The 15,959-nt window shown below is 39.6% G+C and overlaps 1 protein-coding gene across 12 annotated transcripts in view; it reads right to left on the minus strand.

Annotated features, from left to right (window-relative positions):
• The window catches only part of ANKS1B (ankyrin repeat and sterile alpha motif domain containing 1B), a 405,586-nt gene that overhangs the window by 40,867 nt on the left and 348,760 nt on the right, over positions 1 to 15,959 (minus strand). For 5 of the 12 annotated variants that reach the window (XM_042890337.1, XM_042890336.1, XM_042890334.1 and 2 more), the window contains exon 4: positions 13,500 to 13,607. The exons of 3 other annotated variants lie outside the window; for them this stretch is intronic. In XM_042890337.1, coding sequence (XP_042746271.1) covers positions 13,500 to 13,607 — 108 coding nt within the window. Of the gene's footprint in view, positions 1 to 7,677; positions 7,858 to 13,499; positions 13,608 to 15,959 lie in introns of all 12 variants that reach the window. 4 more of the 12 variants (XM_042890329.1, XM_042890330.1, XM_042890331.1 and 1 more) reach the window with 1 other exon arrangement.

Genomic DNA, 15,959 nt, shown 5'->3' on the forward strand with positions numbered 1-15,959 from the left:
TCCTTGTTCTCATGCCCCTTGAAACATGACATTGCTCCTGGACATGTAAAATAAACACTCGGGAATGTTTGCATGGATGTGTGCATTCTGTACCTAGCTTTCTATATATTAATTTACACATGTATAAAACTGAAGCTAATGGAAAAGTGTCATCTTGCCTGTGACACGTTACCTACCAGAGCTTCCATGAGGCAAGAAAATTCAAGATGTTTGTGATGAAATTGTTCATTATGAATCACCTCAGATCAAATTTTCTTCCTTTGTTGGAAAACTGACCTACTAAACCAGCAGCAGAAAGGAGAAGCACAGCAGGACTTGGGTGACTTGATGAGACCATTCCTTGTACACAAACTAGCTTGAAATGCAGTGATTGCACAAGAAATTGAAATACACATTTAGAGAATAATTATTAGTATTTAAGCACAACTTGATGGGAACATGTTGAGAGCATCCACAATGATCTACATCATGCAGATCTTCTGGAGAGGATTCAGAATTCAAGGACATTCCAGAATCAGGTATGAATAGAAAATGGATTTGATCAACTGCAGAAACTGGTCAGATAAAATTTAGCAAGAGTATTCCTTTGTAAGTTGAGATTAAATAGACAAATAAAATAGCAGTGTTTAATGGAAGAGGACACCACAAGTTAAATATAGAAGTTTTGCAAATGAATAAGCAAATAAAACACAGAATAATGGGGATTGGAATGAAGCTGAGGAAGCTTACATTACAACCTCAGCTCAAAACTTGAGTAGCTGTGAGATGAGATCAGGTTGCTAAGGGTTTCATCCTGCCAGGTCTTGAAAACCTCCAGGGACAGAAACTACTCAGCCTCTATGAGCAACTTATCCCCTTGCTGTCCCAAATTCCCATGGGGAGGAATTTTCCCTGGACACCCAATCTAAGCCTCTGCTCTTCCCATTTTTGTACCGATGTCATCTCTTGTCCAGCCATCCCTGTTCCTCCAGCCTCTCTTCACAAGGCAAGAGCTCCAGCCTACCAACCGTCCTGGTAGCCCTTAATGGAACTCGCCTGTCCTATTTAACAAAAGGATGTATTTAATATAAGTAGAATATTGCAATTAATGGGAAAGAATACCAGTGAGGTATCATCTGGAGTATCAACCAATCTTACTTCATGGAAGATGGAAGCAAACTGAAAGAATCCAAGAGAGATTAACAATAATAAAATAGAAGTCTAGAAAACACAAAGCCATGGGCATGGTTATATGAATATCAGCCCCAAAGTGCCTCCTCATCCCAGAGCCAGTCTGAGAAGAGTGGGACATCATAACTTAAGGCAAGAGGTAACTTAGGGGAAGGCAAGGGGGCTCCTGGAGAAAGGCAATGGGAAACCTAGAGGCATCCTTGTTGCAAATTATCTAACTATAATTTAGTCTCACTCCAGAAATGAAGAGAATTTTGGATCAAACCCTAGAAAATCATTCTTGGTATGGCAAACAATCTTTGAGGGTGCAATAGCTGAAAGAAGCAAATGAAATGTGATGAATGAGACTGTCTGGCCCCTTTTGTAATTGTCACTCCAAATATTTCAGGACTGTGGGAGAGCACTTGTGCAGTACCAATAAATGTTGCTTCCCTGAACATTCCCAGAGCCCTCAGGAGAACTTGTCTTATCAACGGGACAATCACAGATCCTCCAGTGGAAACAAGATCTTGAGAGATAGAGAGTGAAATCTGAAATTGGCAATTCTGTAATAGGTGGAGTAGAAATTAGAAATATCAGTTCTTATTAGAGCAAGAAATAAACACCCTCAGCTCTACAGCCATTCTACTGGCCCAGTGGCTCATGGTGAGAGGCCAGGCCCTCACCCATTCATGACTTCCCTTCTGCTGGTGCTGCCAGCTACAAGTGCTGCCCAGCCCTTTTGTGTTGCATACAGGAGGCAAACTTCTGGACAAGCATAGAAATAAAATGTGTAGCTTCAGAAGTGAACATTAGGCAGAAGTATCTACATTTTAGCAAAACTAAAACCAAGTCAAAAAAGCAGCAAGCTGAGCTCTTTCAGAAGAACCTCTCAAACTCTCAGTATAAGTTCTTTTACAGGAGCTAAAAATGTAAATGCTAGATTCTAAAATTCAGCTTTGTCTCTGAAATATTCAGCTTTTCATCAAGAATACAGTCTCTCTGTCAGTAGAAGCTACCTCACCTTTTCCATTTTTCATATAATTCTCCTCCATTTTTCATATAATCTTTCCAATGCAGAGCCTCTAGCTCACATGACTGAGTGTGAAAAACAGTAAATTAATAAAGAACATCTGTCCCCATCTTGGTATAGTATTTATGGCATTAGTTTGGATCATTAGTACCAAATATAGAAACAACTTCCTTAATTCCATATGCTGAAGCAGCATGTAGGTATAATCCACATCCCACAGCTTTAGTTCTAAAATGCTAGCTTCTGGAGCTGTTTTGAAAAATATGAATCTTTTTGTTCAGACAGAAATCGCTTACATTTTTCATGTCTTTATCAGTTTCCTTGTTCACTAAATACAAAATACTCAAGGGTGGCACTGCATGTGGCAGGGGGGTTGGAGATTCATGATCCTTGAGGTCCCTTCCAACCCTGGCCATTCTGTGATTCTATGATTCTGTTTTACAGATGCAGGTTTGTTCAAATTTATGGTTCAAGACTTAGTAATCTATGGCATTATTCTATAACATCTGTATCTGAATTAAAAAGACAAATTTCAGTAGAACCTATACAACCCCCCAAAAATAGAAAATCATTTAAGTATTTTTATTTTGATGTTAAATTGAAGGTCTTCATAGACAAGTCATCTTTCTACATTTAAAAACAAGATGCACCTGAAAATACGAATGACAGAACATCCTGTTAGGATTTTATACACTTTTCTTTAAAATGGTGTTTGTTCATCCTCAGAGTGTGCACAATCTTTTTTTTTTTTTTTGCTTATTTGAAAAGCAGAATTAAGAACACATGAGAAGTAAGCAAAGAATGAAATAACTTAGGCATCCATACTTATGTATTTACCGTTTCTTAAATCCACTAGTAAAGAAATCTGTTATTTCACCAGTAATTTCAACCATTCATAAAATTCATTCTTCACTGCTTCTTAGATAATCTCATTTTACACATCATTTTTCCCCTGGGCATATTTTCCTCCGTTCATCATAATCTTTAAATCCTTCTTAAGCAGGAAAGGAGACAGAAGAGGATGCAGGAAATAAGCAAATAAAAAATGCCATACCATGGTTGAAAGTAAAAAAAAACAAACAAACAAAACAACAAACCCACAAAGTGTGCCAAACAAAAAACTCACTACAACTACCACCTGAAAACAGGTCCTATCAGACAAGAGTTTTATCTTGTCCATCAAGCTGCAATATCCCTATACCTCACCTTTCTTAGCTTTAAAATGGAAAACAATTTTAAATCATGTAGCCCCACAGTGCACTGGAGAAATGAATGCACCAGTATGAGATACTTGGAAGATATTGCTGACTTGAAAGCATAGTTTCAGAAAGCACAACTATTTTTTCACTATTTTCATGTAAACATGTCTTCATTAATTTTGTCTCTTCTTTTTTATTCCACTTTTCCTCCGCTGTAGATAAAGCATCTCCATTTAAATAACTAGCTCCTACCTATCCCTCCTAATCCTTTAGAGAACTACTATAATTTACAAAACAATGTTACAAAGCATAATCCCAATAGTGGAGGAAGCTTCATTTCAAACTTACTACCCAGTCATTACAATGAAATCACACATTGGTTATCTTGTGCTTTGGAGAACAGAAAAACAAAAGCCCTCAAACAATGGGAACCAATGTACCTGGGAAGGCTTTAAAAATTTGGGTTCCGTATCTCTGGGAACTAACATATCTTGCCAGGATTTGTGAATAATGTTTCTAACTCTCCGATCTAAAGGATTCCCTTCTTCCCACTGCATCCCATTGGAGTGACACTGTATGGTTTACCCAACCAAGAAGCTTAACTTGACTCACTACACGTTTTTTTTTTTTTTCCTCCCCAAAGGCAGACACAACTCAGAGCTTCCCGAGAGCTTCAGAGGGGCATCCATTAGCTCCCGGAACAATGAACATTCACACCTTGGGGTACATGGTGTGTTCACCTTTGGGGACAATATGCACCAGTACCAGAGAGCCCTGAACCCACTGTGGGATCCTGCTCAGTCATGCCATCAGCTGCCAATGAGCAATGTGCAGAGGTGCATCCTACATCTCCTTCTGCCTGCCATGGGCAGGACACTCTTGATGTTATAACCTCCAGAGCTCTTCACCACAAATAGTCTTTTTTTTTTCCCCCTGTGATCTCAGGGGTAAATTAAGAGCCTTCAGTGGGGATCCTCCTACTGATTTCACATCCAAAGCCCTTAGGCTTTGCCTGCATGATTTCACTTCTATTTTAAAGGTCTGGGCAATCTCAGCTATTTTAAACTACATTAATTTGTTCACATTAATGTACAACTTGTAGGCTCAGAACTCAACATCCACAGTCAAAGATGACTCAGACTACTAAACCCTTTCTGGATTTTTTTTTTCCTCTTTTTCTGAAAGCAAACCATCTCACTATCTTCTGTCCTACCTTCTTGGCTGTTCTCATTTATCCAATCAGATGTCAGTGACTTCCACAGCTGTTGTTCCTCACTGTTTATATTAGGACTTCCCCTCTTGGGTCACTTACAGTCTGCTGGGGAACTGTGTGAATGAGGGTACATACTGGCCTTAAGACAAAACCACCCACATTAAGTAAATTTAAGTCAGTGCTTCCTCCAGGAAATAAAGTCTTGTATTACTTACAAACAGATTTGATTACGATTTGGAGAATTGTTTAAACCCATTTAGCAGATCAAAGGAATACAGATTTAAACTGATGTGCTCATTGTTTCAGCTAACACTGCTTCATAGCTGATGCAAAGATCTACACGCTTGTTTCCCTTGTAAAACATTAGTGAAAACACAGGCCATGGTAAAGATGCCAACTTTAGATCTCATCATTTTCTCAAAATATCCTCTTCAGATTTCACATTTTAAATGGCCTTATCCTAACATATTCTGAAATTAAAAAGTCCGTGAAAGTAATACCATGAAAAAGCTCTCATTCATGTGTTTGTCTTTCTCTTCAAGGCCGTAAAATATCCATTAATCTCATTAGACACATAAAACCCTTTCAAAAAAAATCACATCAAAGAGAACTTTATGCACGTATGTTTACCATGGCATTCAGTACACATGCAGACTCATACAGCACCATGCAAACAGCTCAGCAAAGAAGCGGTTAAGATAAATGATATGCTCAAAGCACTTCCAAAAATCACTCCAGATCATTCTGTTTGTGAGAAGCATTCTTGCTGACAAGCAGGATTGGTATCAGCCTCAGAAGTTGACGTCGATCAGACATAAGTCAAGGAACCTCCAAACTGCAAGGAGCAACTTGTGAGATAAAACACGGATCGGAATGCTCATATCAATGAAATGGATATCCTTTATTCTCCAGAAGTAATTATCATACCTTTGGCTTCAAAGGGGTTTTGGGGGAAGAATTTGAAGGAAATATGGCTAATTTTCACAGAGTACCATTTAACATATTGCAAAAAAATATATCTATTTTTGGGAAATGGTTGAAAAAATCCCTGATTAGCCTCTTAATAGGGTGAGTCCAATTTAGTGAGAAGAATCACCAGAGGGAGTTACTGACTTTCCCATTAAAGTCAAAGGGAATTACGCATACATCAGGAGTGCAGAATTTGGGGGCAGAGCTGAGAAAGACTCCAAACAGACTGGAGTTCTGACAGAAAATATTGTCTTACGGATTTCAGTGAATCCATTTCCCCCTTTGGAGTCCCAAAGGATAACTGTTATATTCCACAGTGAAAGTTAGAAGGCACAGAAGTAAGTCATGCAGTTACAAACTGCCCCTTTCCCCACTTTGTCCTCTTCCCCCCCAACCAAAAAAAAAAAAAAAAAAAAAAGAAAGAAAAAGCATTTAATTAGTTTTAAGTAATTTGGAGTGGCACAAGTAGTACTGCTCCAATTTTTCTCTCATTGGCTAGGTAGCATATTGCAGTATTGGAAAAGCAATTTCAACCACCAAAAGCAAATCTCCAGGTGCCATACATATGAGAGTGTGTCATACCTCTTGGGAATATCAGCACTTCAAACAGGAAGAGAAGAGAGTGAAAAGTAGAGAGGAAGAATTGCCACTATGGCTTTTTTATTCTCCAATGATACTTACTAAAAGGAAGTGAGAATAGGGATTTGTAAACCAAGTGATAAAATAAACTAAGTAGATGACCCAGTCTACTCAGCCATGAGCAAGTGGTTACTTAATTCTCAGTTTTGTGACCTTCAAAGAGTAAGAAGTTCACAGCAAGAAGTGGGCTTTTCCTTGCCAAGCTTCAGCTCAGCCTTGTTTTTGCCACAAAAGCCCAGCAGACTTTGATTTGAAAATGAGCTCATTCACCAGGCAACTTTCCCCTTAATTCTGTGCAATAGCATTATACAGCAGAAAATGAGGTGATCTGAAAAGGCAAGGAAAGAGCCCCACCCTATCAAATGCAATTTCACTTCCCTAGAAATGTCCTCTGAACAAACGGAATTCAATTTGTTTCTGTGTTCCCAGGTAACAGCAGCACCTTGTTTGGCTTGTTTATTTAATTACCTTTTCTTGTTCATGCAATTAACTCAGAGACTGCAGCCTTTTGTTCATTATGTTCACCATAATACAGTTATTTGCATAGCGGTTGCCATTTCCAGGCTGGATTTTAAAGCTCTATTTTGGGCTGTGCCTGACAACTGCTGGGAAGGCTTAGGCAGGGCTGAAGGCAGCATCCTGCTGCATTCTGTTCTGTGTTGGGATGAGCCACACTGTGAGCTGCATGGGCTGCACAGCTGCTTCTGATGGTAGATCCAAAGTAGGGCCCAACTCACACTGCAGTGAACCGCATGCGTTGTATGTGCTCTCAAAAAAAACAGCTCAGCTTTTTTTTTGCTGATGAGGTGCCAAAGCTCAACTTTACTGACCATTAGAGCAGTACAGGGCATCACTCTGGTCAACATATACTCATATTGCAGTTGGGTAAAGAAATTTAGAGATGGAGTCTATTTTAGACTTTCTTTCACGAAGAATTTGATTTAACAACCAACTCAATTTAGTGTTGCTGTGAAGCTCATGTGAGCTGTTAAAAAATTAAGTATTTTCTTAAATACTCAGGTATATCTTCAGATCACAAAGTTTAGCAGAATGCCAACCCTTTCCTTTAATAAATGTGATAATCACCAAAATCATCCATCCTGAATTGTGACCAGTGAAATTTGGCCAGCTTATTTTTATGTGTATTGCTCAGAAATAGAAGAATCCACACTTCCCTGCAGAAGCCAGAGGCAGAGGCAGTGACAGTGGGAGTCTGCATGTTCTGGTGTGCAGCAGGCACCTTCATCTCAGCCGAGAGGCACCTAAACACCCACAAAATTCTTCCTCTCAGGAGAAACAGCATACCAACTTAAGTGATTTGAAATAGAACTGGAACACACAGCTTAGAAAAATTGTCAGTCTTCATGGTTAACAAATAGCTTTAATATATGGAAGACCAATAGCTATGGTTAGAATCAGCTCTGTAACCAAGGGTAGCAAAGAGCATCCCTTTAATGGCATGGTTATAATCCTACCTGTGCCATCTGCCTCTCCAGCTTCGACCGGGGAATGTCATCAAAATAGTTTTCATTTCTTCTTCTCCTTGCATCGCCCTGCATGATAATGTGGGGAACGTCCAGGGAGCCACCAGTAGTGAAAGTGCTTTGGCTGAGTGATGGAGACAACTGAGGAGGAGTGTGGTTACCGCTGGGTTCCTGGACAGAGAGGATAAATATATAGCATATTTTCCAGACTACACATTTTAAAATGTATTTCAGTTATTCAGGCTAAAAAAAGATTAATGAAGAATTCCTGAAGTGGAGATTATTGTGAATGAACATTATGGAGATGACAGTGAGTTCACAGCGGCACAAAGGAAGCAGTCACTTCTTTCTTCTCAAGACCTCTCTTCCTCCCTTGTATGTGAGAAGAATAAGGCAGTTCTAGGAGGTGGCTCTCTTCTTCCTGTGCATGTGGCTAGGGAGCTGACAGACAGCACTCAGCAATTTGGCTCTTTCCCCAAAAATGTGCTACCTAAGGTGCAGGGCCCACACAAAGAAAAGAATACTTAATTGCAACTATGAGCAAGTGGCAAATCCATTCTCTAAAACATCCTTGTGCAATATACCAGTTCATTTCTTATTATCTGCTACAGAGATAAAACAGTGAGTTACTCCTTGTCAAGGTCCAAACAAAGTTGTGATTTAGCACTAGCTGTTTGTAAGATGAAATACATTTACACCACTTCTGAGCAGCCACTCTGAGCAGCAAAAATGATTTGAAAGTGATCTGAACTCTAGTAACATCCCTTACTAAAAAAAAAAAAAAAAGCACGAGTATTTACAAAGTATAGACACTTTGCCATTTTTATAGGTCTCGTGGAATGTACGTTAACTTGAACTGCTGGATGTTGGAAGCAAGCCAAGTAGCAATTCCTAGAATGCCCAAAAGACATATTTTCTTCTGTGCTGAACTGTGACCTTGTGTTGGTAAGCGTGCAAATACCACAGCAAAGAGGTACACGGACTCCATCTAACAAACAGCCAAACACATCCTCCTGACCACATCCTTTTCTGCTACCACAATGGTGACAGACAGCTGGGTAGGTATCTGTGGAAACACCTGTTCTCATGCACATCACACCGACTGTTCAAACACAATTTACAACATCAGTAACCAAGCCCTTGGTGACTGCAACCAGCAGAAGCAGTACTAGAGCTTGTTTGCCCGGTCAGCCCACATGGCTGCCACTCAGAGGGGACAACAAAACATAACATAATGGCTGTAACACCATTCCTCCCATGATGCTCAATTTCCAGCAGAAGATGCTCCTCTGTCAATAAGCTCTCTGGAGCAGAGAACATACCCACGAGCATGTTTGCACAGTGTCTGAATTATCCATTGCTGTAAAAATGTATTTTATTTCAGAACAATAAGAAGGGACCTGAAGAAATTAAACAATGAGAAGCAGCAGAGACCTGCTTGACTGTGCATGGAAGGTAAAAAAACAAAACAAACAAACCACAACACCCTGCCTTTTTATTTAAAGAAAGAATTAACGTGGTATTTCATGCATGATTACACTGAACCAAACCTAATTCTGAAAAGCATTAAGGTACTTTACTCCATGCTGTTAAGAAACAAGATACAGCCAAAGGAAGCAGAGAGTTGTAATCTCTTCCAAATGGAAAGTTGCAAACCTCTTCACGTGCTCAAATGATAGTAATATCTGATGTTAATATGTGAATTGTAGCAGTCTATGTGGCAATGTTCCTTGCAATTACAATTAACAGATTAATACTTCTCACGCTGACTGACTAAGATCAGGGATATGTAGTTGTTCAGCAACTTTTAATTTACTGAGAACTTTATTTTTTTTTAGTTCTCTAGCATGCATATGATCTGAGACAAGTACTTGACATTTCCCATGGCAAAGAAAGGAGTGTTTTCCTCTCAGGAATAGTCTTTTTCCCTCCTTCATGCAAATCCACCTACATTTGGCCCAGTTAAAAGCTTCTGAAATGCTGCAGCCCGCATACTGTCATAAGGCTTGGTGAAGCACCATCCCCAAAGCCTGTTCCCAGATCTTCCACGGGCCTGTCACTGACACAACCCTCACTATCCTTTGCCGAAAACAGAGGACAGGGACACCAAATCAATCCTTTCTAATGGCTGGCACCTGCTCTTCCAGACAGGCAAAAAATCTTTCTTACCCAGATCATAATTCACCCACTGCCAGCACCAATGGATTGACATGGCCACTGGTGGATCTAAGTGACAGGTGTGTATAATCAACATGTTATAATCACAACATAATTGTGTATAATCAATAGATATCAAGATGTTATAATCACAATATAATCAAGAGAAACAGGCAAAGTAGACAACGATCACAAAAGAGAATAAGTGGAAGAGCTTACCCTTTGGCTGAGCTCCCCAGAAAACACCAAGAGAGGTGATCTCCAGAAGAGATCCTTCCCCACTGGTAGCCAGCTCTTAAATAGGTCTAGGAGGAGTGGAGCCTGGCTCCACCCCTTCCGGCAGCACAGGTGAATTGCCTTCAGCTGTGCTCCTCTGGCTGACTCATGGCTCGCCTCAGGTGATCAATCAGAGGTTCAGGCTGTGACTCAGCAGTTCCCATACACAGGTGACTGCAATGGATATCAAGATTCCAGCTCTTACCAAGTTTTTCTTATTTTATCAAACTGCACATATAGAGAAAATTCACTCAAAATCAATATTGGAAGATTGCTAGGGAGCCAACAGAGGCAAGAATTACAAAGGCATGAAATAAAGGAATAATGGTGCCTCTGCATTATGGTACAGGATGTAACTGAATGACTCCATGCTATTTTCCCAGCACAGATGGATCCTTGGCTGTGGAGCATGTTGTCATATACTCAGCACTGTGTTATCATTAGTTATTGTGCAGTCAGTATTTTATTCTCACCTCATTTCATGGCCCCAAACCACTTCTTTAAATTCTATTCACATCCTGCTCTGAAGATAGAATGGCTTATATTGTCATCTTCATGATGCTTGTGTGTGCTTTACAAACTTCAATCAATTTATTTTCACCACATCTTGTGATTTCTGGCATTTTATAATCACCACTTTAGCATGAGGGAGCTGAGGCACACAGACAAAGGCTAATAAATATCATCACTTTGGATGCCCAATTACAGTATCTGTTGCCTGATTTTCCAACTGCTTGTATTCAAAACTCCGCTTCCATTGATCTAATTTGCAGTACTGTGTGCTCTGTACTCATATAAATCAGACTCCAGACTACAGCCAAATATACAGAATGTCTGTAACATACAATTAGTGGCTGTTTATGAGGCAATTATCTAAATAACTTGCCAAGAATGATCCCAAGGCTTTGTGGCAAAAGCAGGTGTGAATTTGTATTCTCATAGCTACAGTTATTCCTTTAATCATGATAGCCTCTCTCATCCTTTCTTCGTTTCTCTACCTCACTTCATACCCACTTTCTCATTTCCTTCACAAATTTGCAGATTGGTCAGGGATGGCTGGGCAGTGTGCTGTAACATATTCAGCACAGTGCCATCAACAGTGATGGTGTATTCATTACACGTTTTCACCCTGCTGTGAATGCAGGGATGCCTGATAATACATTCCGCTACTGAAATCTGCTTTGTCCCCACCTCTCAGTCCCACAAGCAGGAACCATGCAGTCAAGGGTTGGAAGTGATCTTTAAGAGATCCTTCCCTAGGCCACCTAGGTATGCCTGAAGCCTGACAAGCATTTGTCTAACCAGTTTGTAAAAATGGGAATTCTCTCCAATGGATTCATTTCTGTGTTAAATTACAATTACTATTGTAGTGCTTCTTCAGGTTTTCAGTCTCAATTGTCATCCCTTTAATTTAACCTTCAGCCTCCAAGACCAACAAGGTGAGGATGGGGTTCCATGAATAACAGGTAAAGTGGTCACATACATAAAGATTGCATTGTAATGCACCAAGGATGCATAGGTAACCCAAGATGCAGCATTTTCTAACTTTTGAGCATAAGACTGAAATAAAAATAAAATCTCCTTATTAGTGTGGGAATAATATATTTCATAGAGATTTGTCTACTTGTTCCTTTTCTCAGTATTTAACATCTCTTTCTTTGAAATATCTTCAACACTAATACAAAGAGTCAAAAAAGATGAAGTGTTAGCAGTGCTTAGGTTGACCTTGGGACCTTAAAGATACAGTCTTTAAACAAGGAACAATCTTTTCTATTAGATATAAATCAATCTTCTAGTAGCAGCAGATATTTTATTCAAACCAAGTTTTAAGCTAAAATTATTGCAAGCTACAGATTGAATATTATGTCCTTGCTGTCCTTGGGTGAAATGGTATAGTTGAAGATGGTGGGAGACTCATTCAAACTCATGTCCTTTCCTTTAGGATTCTCTGTGAAGACTGCAATACCACAAAATGATGAATGACATTTAGCATTTGCCTGCATCAGTAGCTCTGGCTGTTGGATGATACTTCCTACCATTTTAACTACAGATGGAGGACATCCAGCTTTATCTTTACTATTAATTGAGAATATACAATTCTAATCAGTAACATAGGCTGTGGAAACATTCCTACATGCTGAAGAGAAACTAATTCCCCAACCCGAAGCACTGAAAGCACCGAGCAAAAATGTGTGACTTTCAAATGCCAGCCCATGATTCCTCTTTCCTCGATGTGTTTTAACACCTGCCATGCACCAGGAAATTATTCACATAATATATCCAATACAAAATACAAGAGAAATATCTGCCCATTTGTGAAATGTGCTTTAGAGCAGTACACCATGGATTTTGACACATTTTTTTTGAGATGGCATTAGGAATAGGTTGAATTTAGGGATTTAAGATGTCTATATGTGGCATTTGAGAATAAGCAGGGTGAAAACAGAGTGGTCACAGAAATCAGAGTGTATGTGAAAATAAGCCCTCATTCTGTCTTTCTCTATTTCTTTTTACACCAGAAAGTTTGTCTTGGGAGCAGAGGCCACCCTCTGACATTTCGACATTTAGACCCAAATGAGATTCCAGTCAGAAATGCAGCCCCATGAAAATAATCAAATCCAATCAAATGCAAAAGATGTGACCAAAAATATCTACATAAAAAATGTGTAGATGAATATGAACTCCCTTGGAGAGAACACAGTAGGAATGGGTCAGACCTCAACTCAGCAAGGGTAAGAGGCAGCAAGAAAGCAAAGTTGCTGACCAAAGAAACCGAAAAAAAATTGGTATAACAGTAGGAGATTAAAATAGGGGGAGTGTGAAAAATACCCAGGGACACTGCAACGAGACTTCTGGAGGGAATACAAATGAAAAACAAAAAATGCAAAGAAACTTCTGATACATAGTAAAACCTTGAGGGCATTTGTATCTCAACAATTCTAAGAGGCTCTCTTTAAAGAAAGGACATCTGAAAAGTAAGTCAGAGCATTCTCAAAATGTGGAAGGAGAACTGTAACTCTGAAGTACAGATCACTTGGGCTGAGATTCCTATGGGCAGATGTAGATGTGCAGCTTGCAGACACCTGCTCCTGAGTTGGCTTTTTGAGCTGAGAAGATAAGCTGGCAAATCTAAGGCACTGCCTCATCCTAAGGCAGACATCTGAATCAGGTCAGATGAATCATCTAGAGAAAATACCAAGTTCTCTGCATTGGCTACAAGGCCAGTTGTGGCTGAGCAGGTCAGCTGAAGATATCTACACTGTAAACTGCTGAAGAGAGATAAGCTGAACCCCACTGAAAGTTGCTGTTGATTTCATTTGAATACAGGAATTGTTCTCTGACTTTTCAAGAAATGCAAACAAATGCTCGTGGGGACTCACCCTGAGGGTTATCGAACGAGGTGGCTTCTGAGGAGGATCTTCGTGTAGCCGGTCTCCCAAGGATGCCAGAACACGCTTCCGATGACCAATCAAGCTAATTTTTAAGACCTGGGAAAGTGGCAAAATATCTCATTAGAAAGAACACATTGCAATCATTAAATAAAGAAGAACCATTCAGAGTGAAGACATTTTCTCTCTAAGCACTTTAACAATTAGTTCACGGTACAGGTTGAGCAGAGCTGTGTAAAGCAGACAGAAAGCACAGAAAACGAAGGAAGATACCAAAGCAGGTATAAATGTGTAAAATGAAAAATAATCTCAGAAGAGTAAGGAGGAAAGAAGAATGATATAGAAAGAGAAGGCAGCTGAGCAGGACCAAAAAAAAAACCAAAAAGGCAAGAGGAGATTGGAAACAGAGATGGAGTCAAGAAGTGAATTATAAGAATTATAGGAATTCACATGTATGGGAAGGTTGCCAGTATTAGAGACTAAAAAGGGAGGAACAGCCAGCAGATACTTAGAGACAGTAACAAGGGGCAAAAGGAACTGCGTATACCATATAATACTAGTTATAGGCCTATTCATCATTCTTTTTATGGGTAGTCTCTGAATGACACGCACGGTTTGCATTTCTCTCTTAGAATCACCCTCATGTAAGAAAAACAGGATAGATATGTTCTCTCAAAACTTGTCCTGGTATTCCACTACTTCTAGCAGATGCAATGAAAACATATCTTTTGCACACAAACATGACCATCTGTGGACATGTTCAAATTCCTTCTGCTCATCCAAACTCCAAGAACACCACCGAAAAATCGTTTCAAATTCATTTGCAATTATTGCCTACTTATACCCCTCCCTGTCCCTACCATGTACAAAAACACCACTGTTTGTAGGAAAAAAGAAAGAGAAGAAACAGAAAGTTGGAAACTTGAGTATTACTGGAAAAAGAAACAAGAAAGAACGTATTTTGATGACACTCTTTAATGGCTCCAATTGCTTCAAAGTGTAAAGCAGCCTTGACTGTATAAGCAAGCCTCTGCTCTCCAACAGCAGATCCTCACGTAACTCTTCGAGACTGCATATGGTTTCATACACCAGAGCTGCCTCCATTCATTCCCAGAAGACAGTGCTTCCCACTATTTTTAGGACCACCGTGTGTTAACAGCTTTCAGTGGAACTTCTTACTCAACCTAGAAAAAATGATAGTCCCCAGAAAACCCCGAAAACACTATCTTGTAAGTGAACAATTACCTCAGTTCAAGCAGTACCACTAAGAATACTGCTCATGAAAAAAAATAAAACTAAACAAACAACAAAAAAGAAAGCCCCGCAGCTCTGCAAAGGCATGTCCTGGATCCATAATCCCAGGTTACAGTACAGCAACACACAGTCCTCATTCTCAGGGTGACCTCCGATCCACAGGAGAGTGAAATCATTCACACATCCACTCCTATACTATGCTGATACCACTAAATATCAAGAATATCCTGTCTACCTGAACCCATAAAGTGACGGGCTATGACATGATATGGACATGACCTATGACAAGTCTGAGCTGCGGAGTCCCACCAGCCTCTTACGCTCCCTCGTGTTGGCCTACATCTGTGGAAGCTCTCATAAGGCTGAGATAGGAGAGCACACACTGAAATGCCAAAGGCACACAGGAGACTTAGTTATGTATTCAGTTTACACTGAATGTTAAACAGAAGGGTGCACAGTTTATCTCGGTATTTAACTGTATGAAACACGTGAATGAGCTACAGCTGCTTTAAGCTGTACTCAGGTAATGCACTTCACTGAACTCCTTTCTTTCATAATGCTTTCCCCATCATCAAGAGAATCTACTCAGAGATTTTTAAGTCAATCTACAATTCTTGGGTCATTCTGAGGTCCTCAACGCTTTTGAATGCCTTATTAGCTATATCAAACCAGGTAAAGGAATCCACACAAAGCAGTTCTCCACGATTTCATCCTGCTGAACAGGAGACGAGAGGACACCAGTCTTGGGGGATTTTCACATAAAAGGTAGGAGGGTTCACATGGTTGCATTATTTCAAAAAGAGCGCTCAATTACAAAACAATACAGATCATTAAACTTCATAAACACAGCAAGTTTATTTGACTTTTTTTTTCCCCCACTAAAATGATGGTTGCCCCAAATCTGAAGTAGTATGGATTTAAAGATGAAACCTACAAAAACCATTATCACCCTCAGCCAGCAGATCTGTTTACTTAGTTGGAGTACATACTATTATCTGAAGGCACTCGTTTTCTTCTAGAAATGAACTCTTCCTATTTCTCAACAATATAAAATATTGTTTTCTGAAGCACTTCTATATTTGAGTTATGAGATTTAACAAACACCCTGGAACTCTGAAAACTTGTTCTGTGATGGATTATCCTTGACAGGATTTATCAAAAAAATGTCAAATACCACAAATATAGGCCAACGGTGTA

This window comes from Lagopus leucura, unplaced genomic scaffold (genome assembly GCF_019238085.1).
Source record: "Lagopus leucura isolate 7727_CA_CO unplaced genomic scaffold, USGS_WTPT01 Super-Scaffold_100159, whole genome shotgun sequence".
Lineage (NCBI taxonomy): Eukaryota > Metazoa > Chordata > Aves > Galliformes > Phasianidae > Lagopus > Lagopus leucura.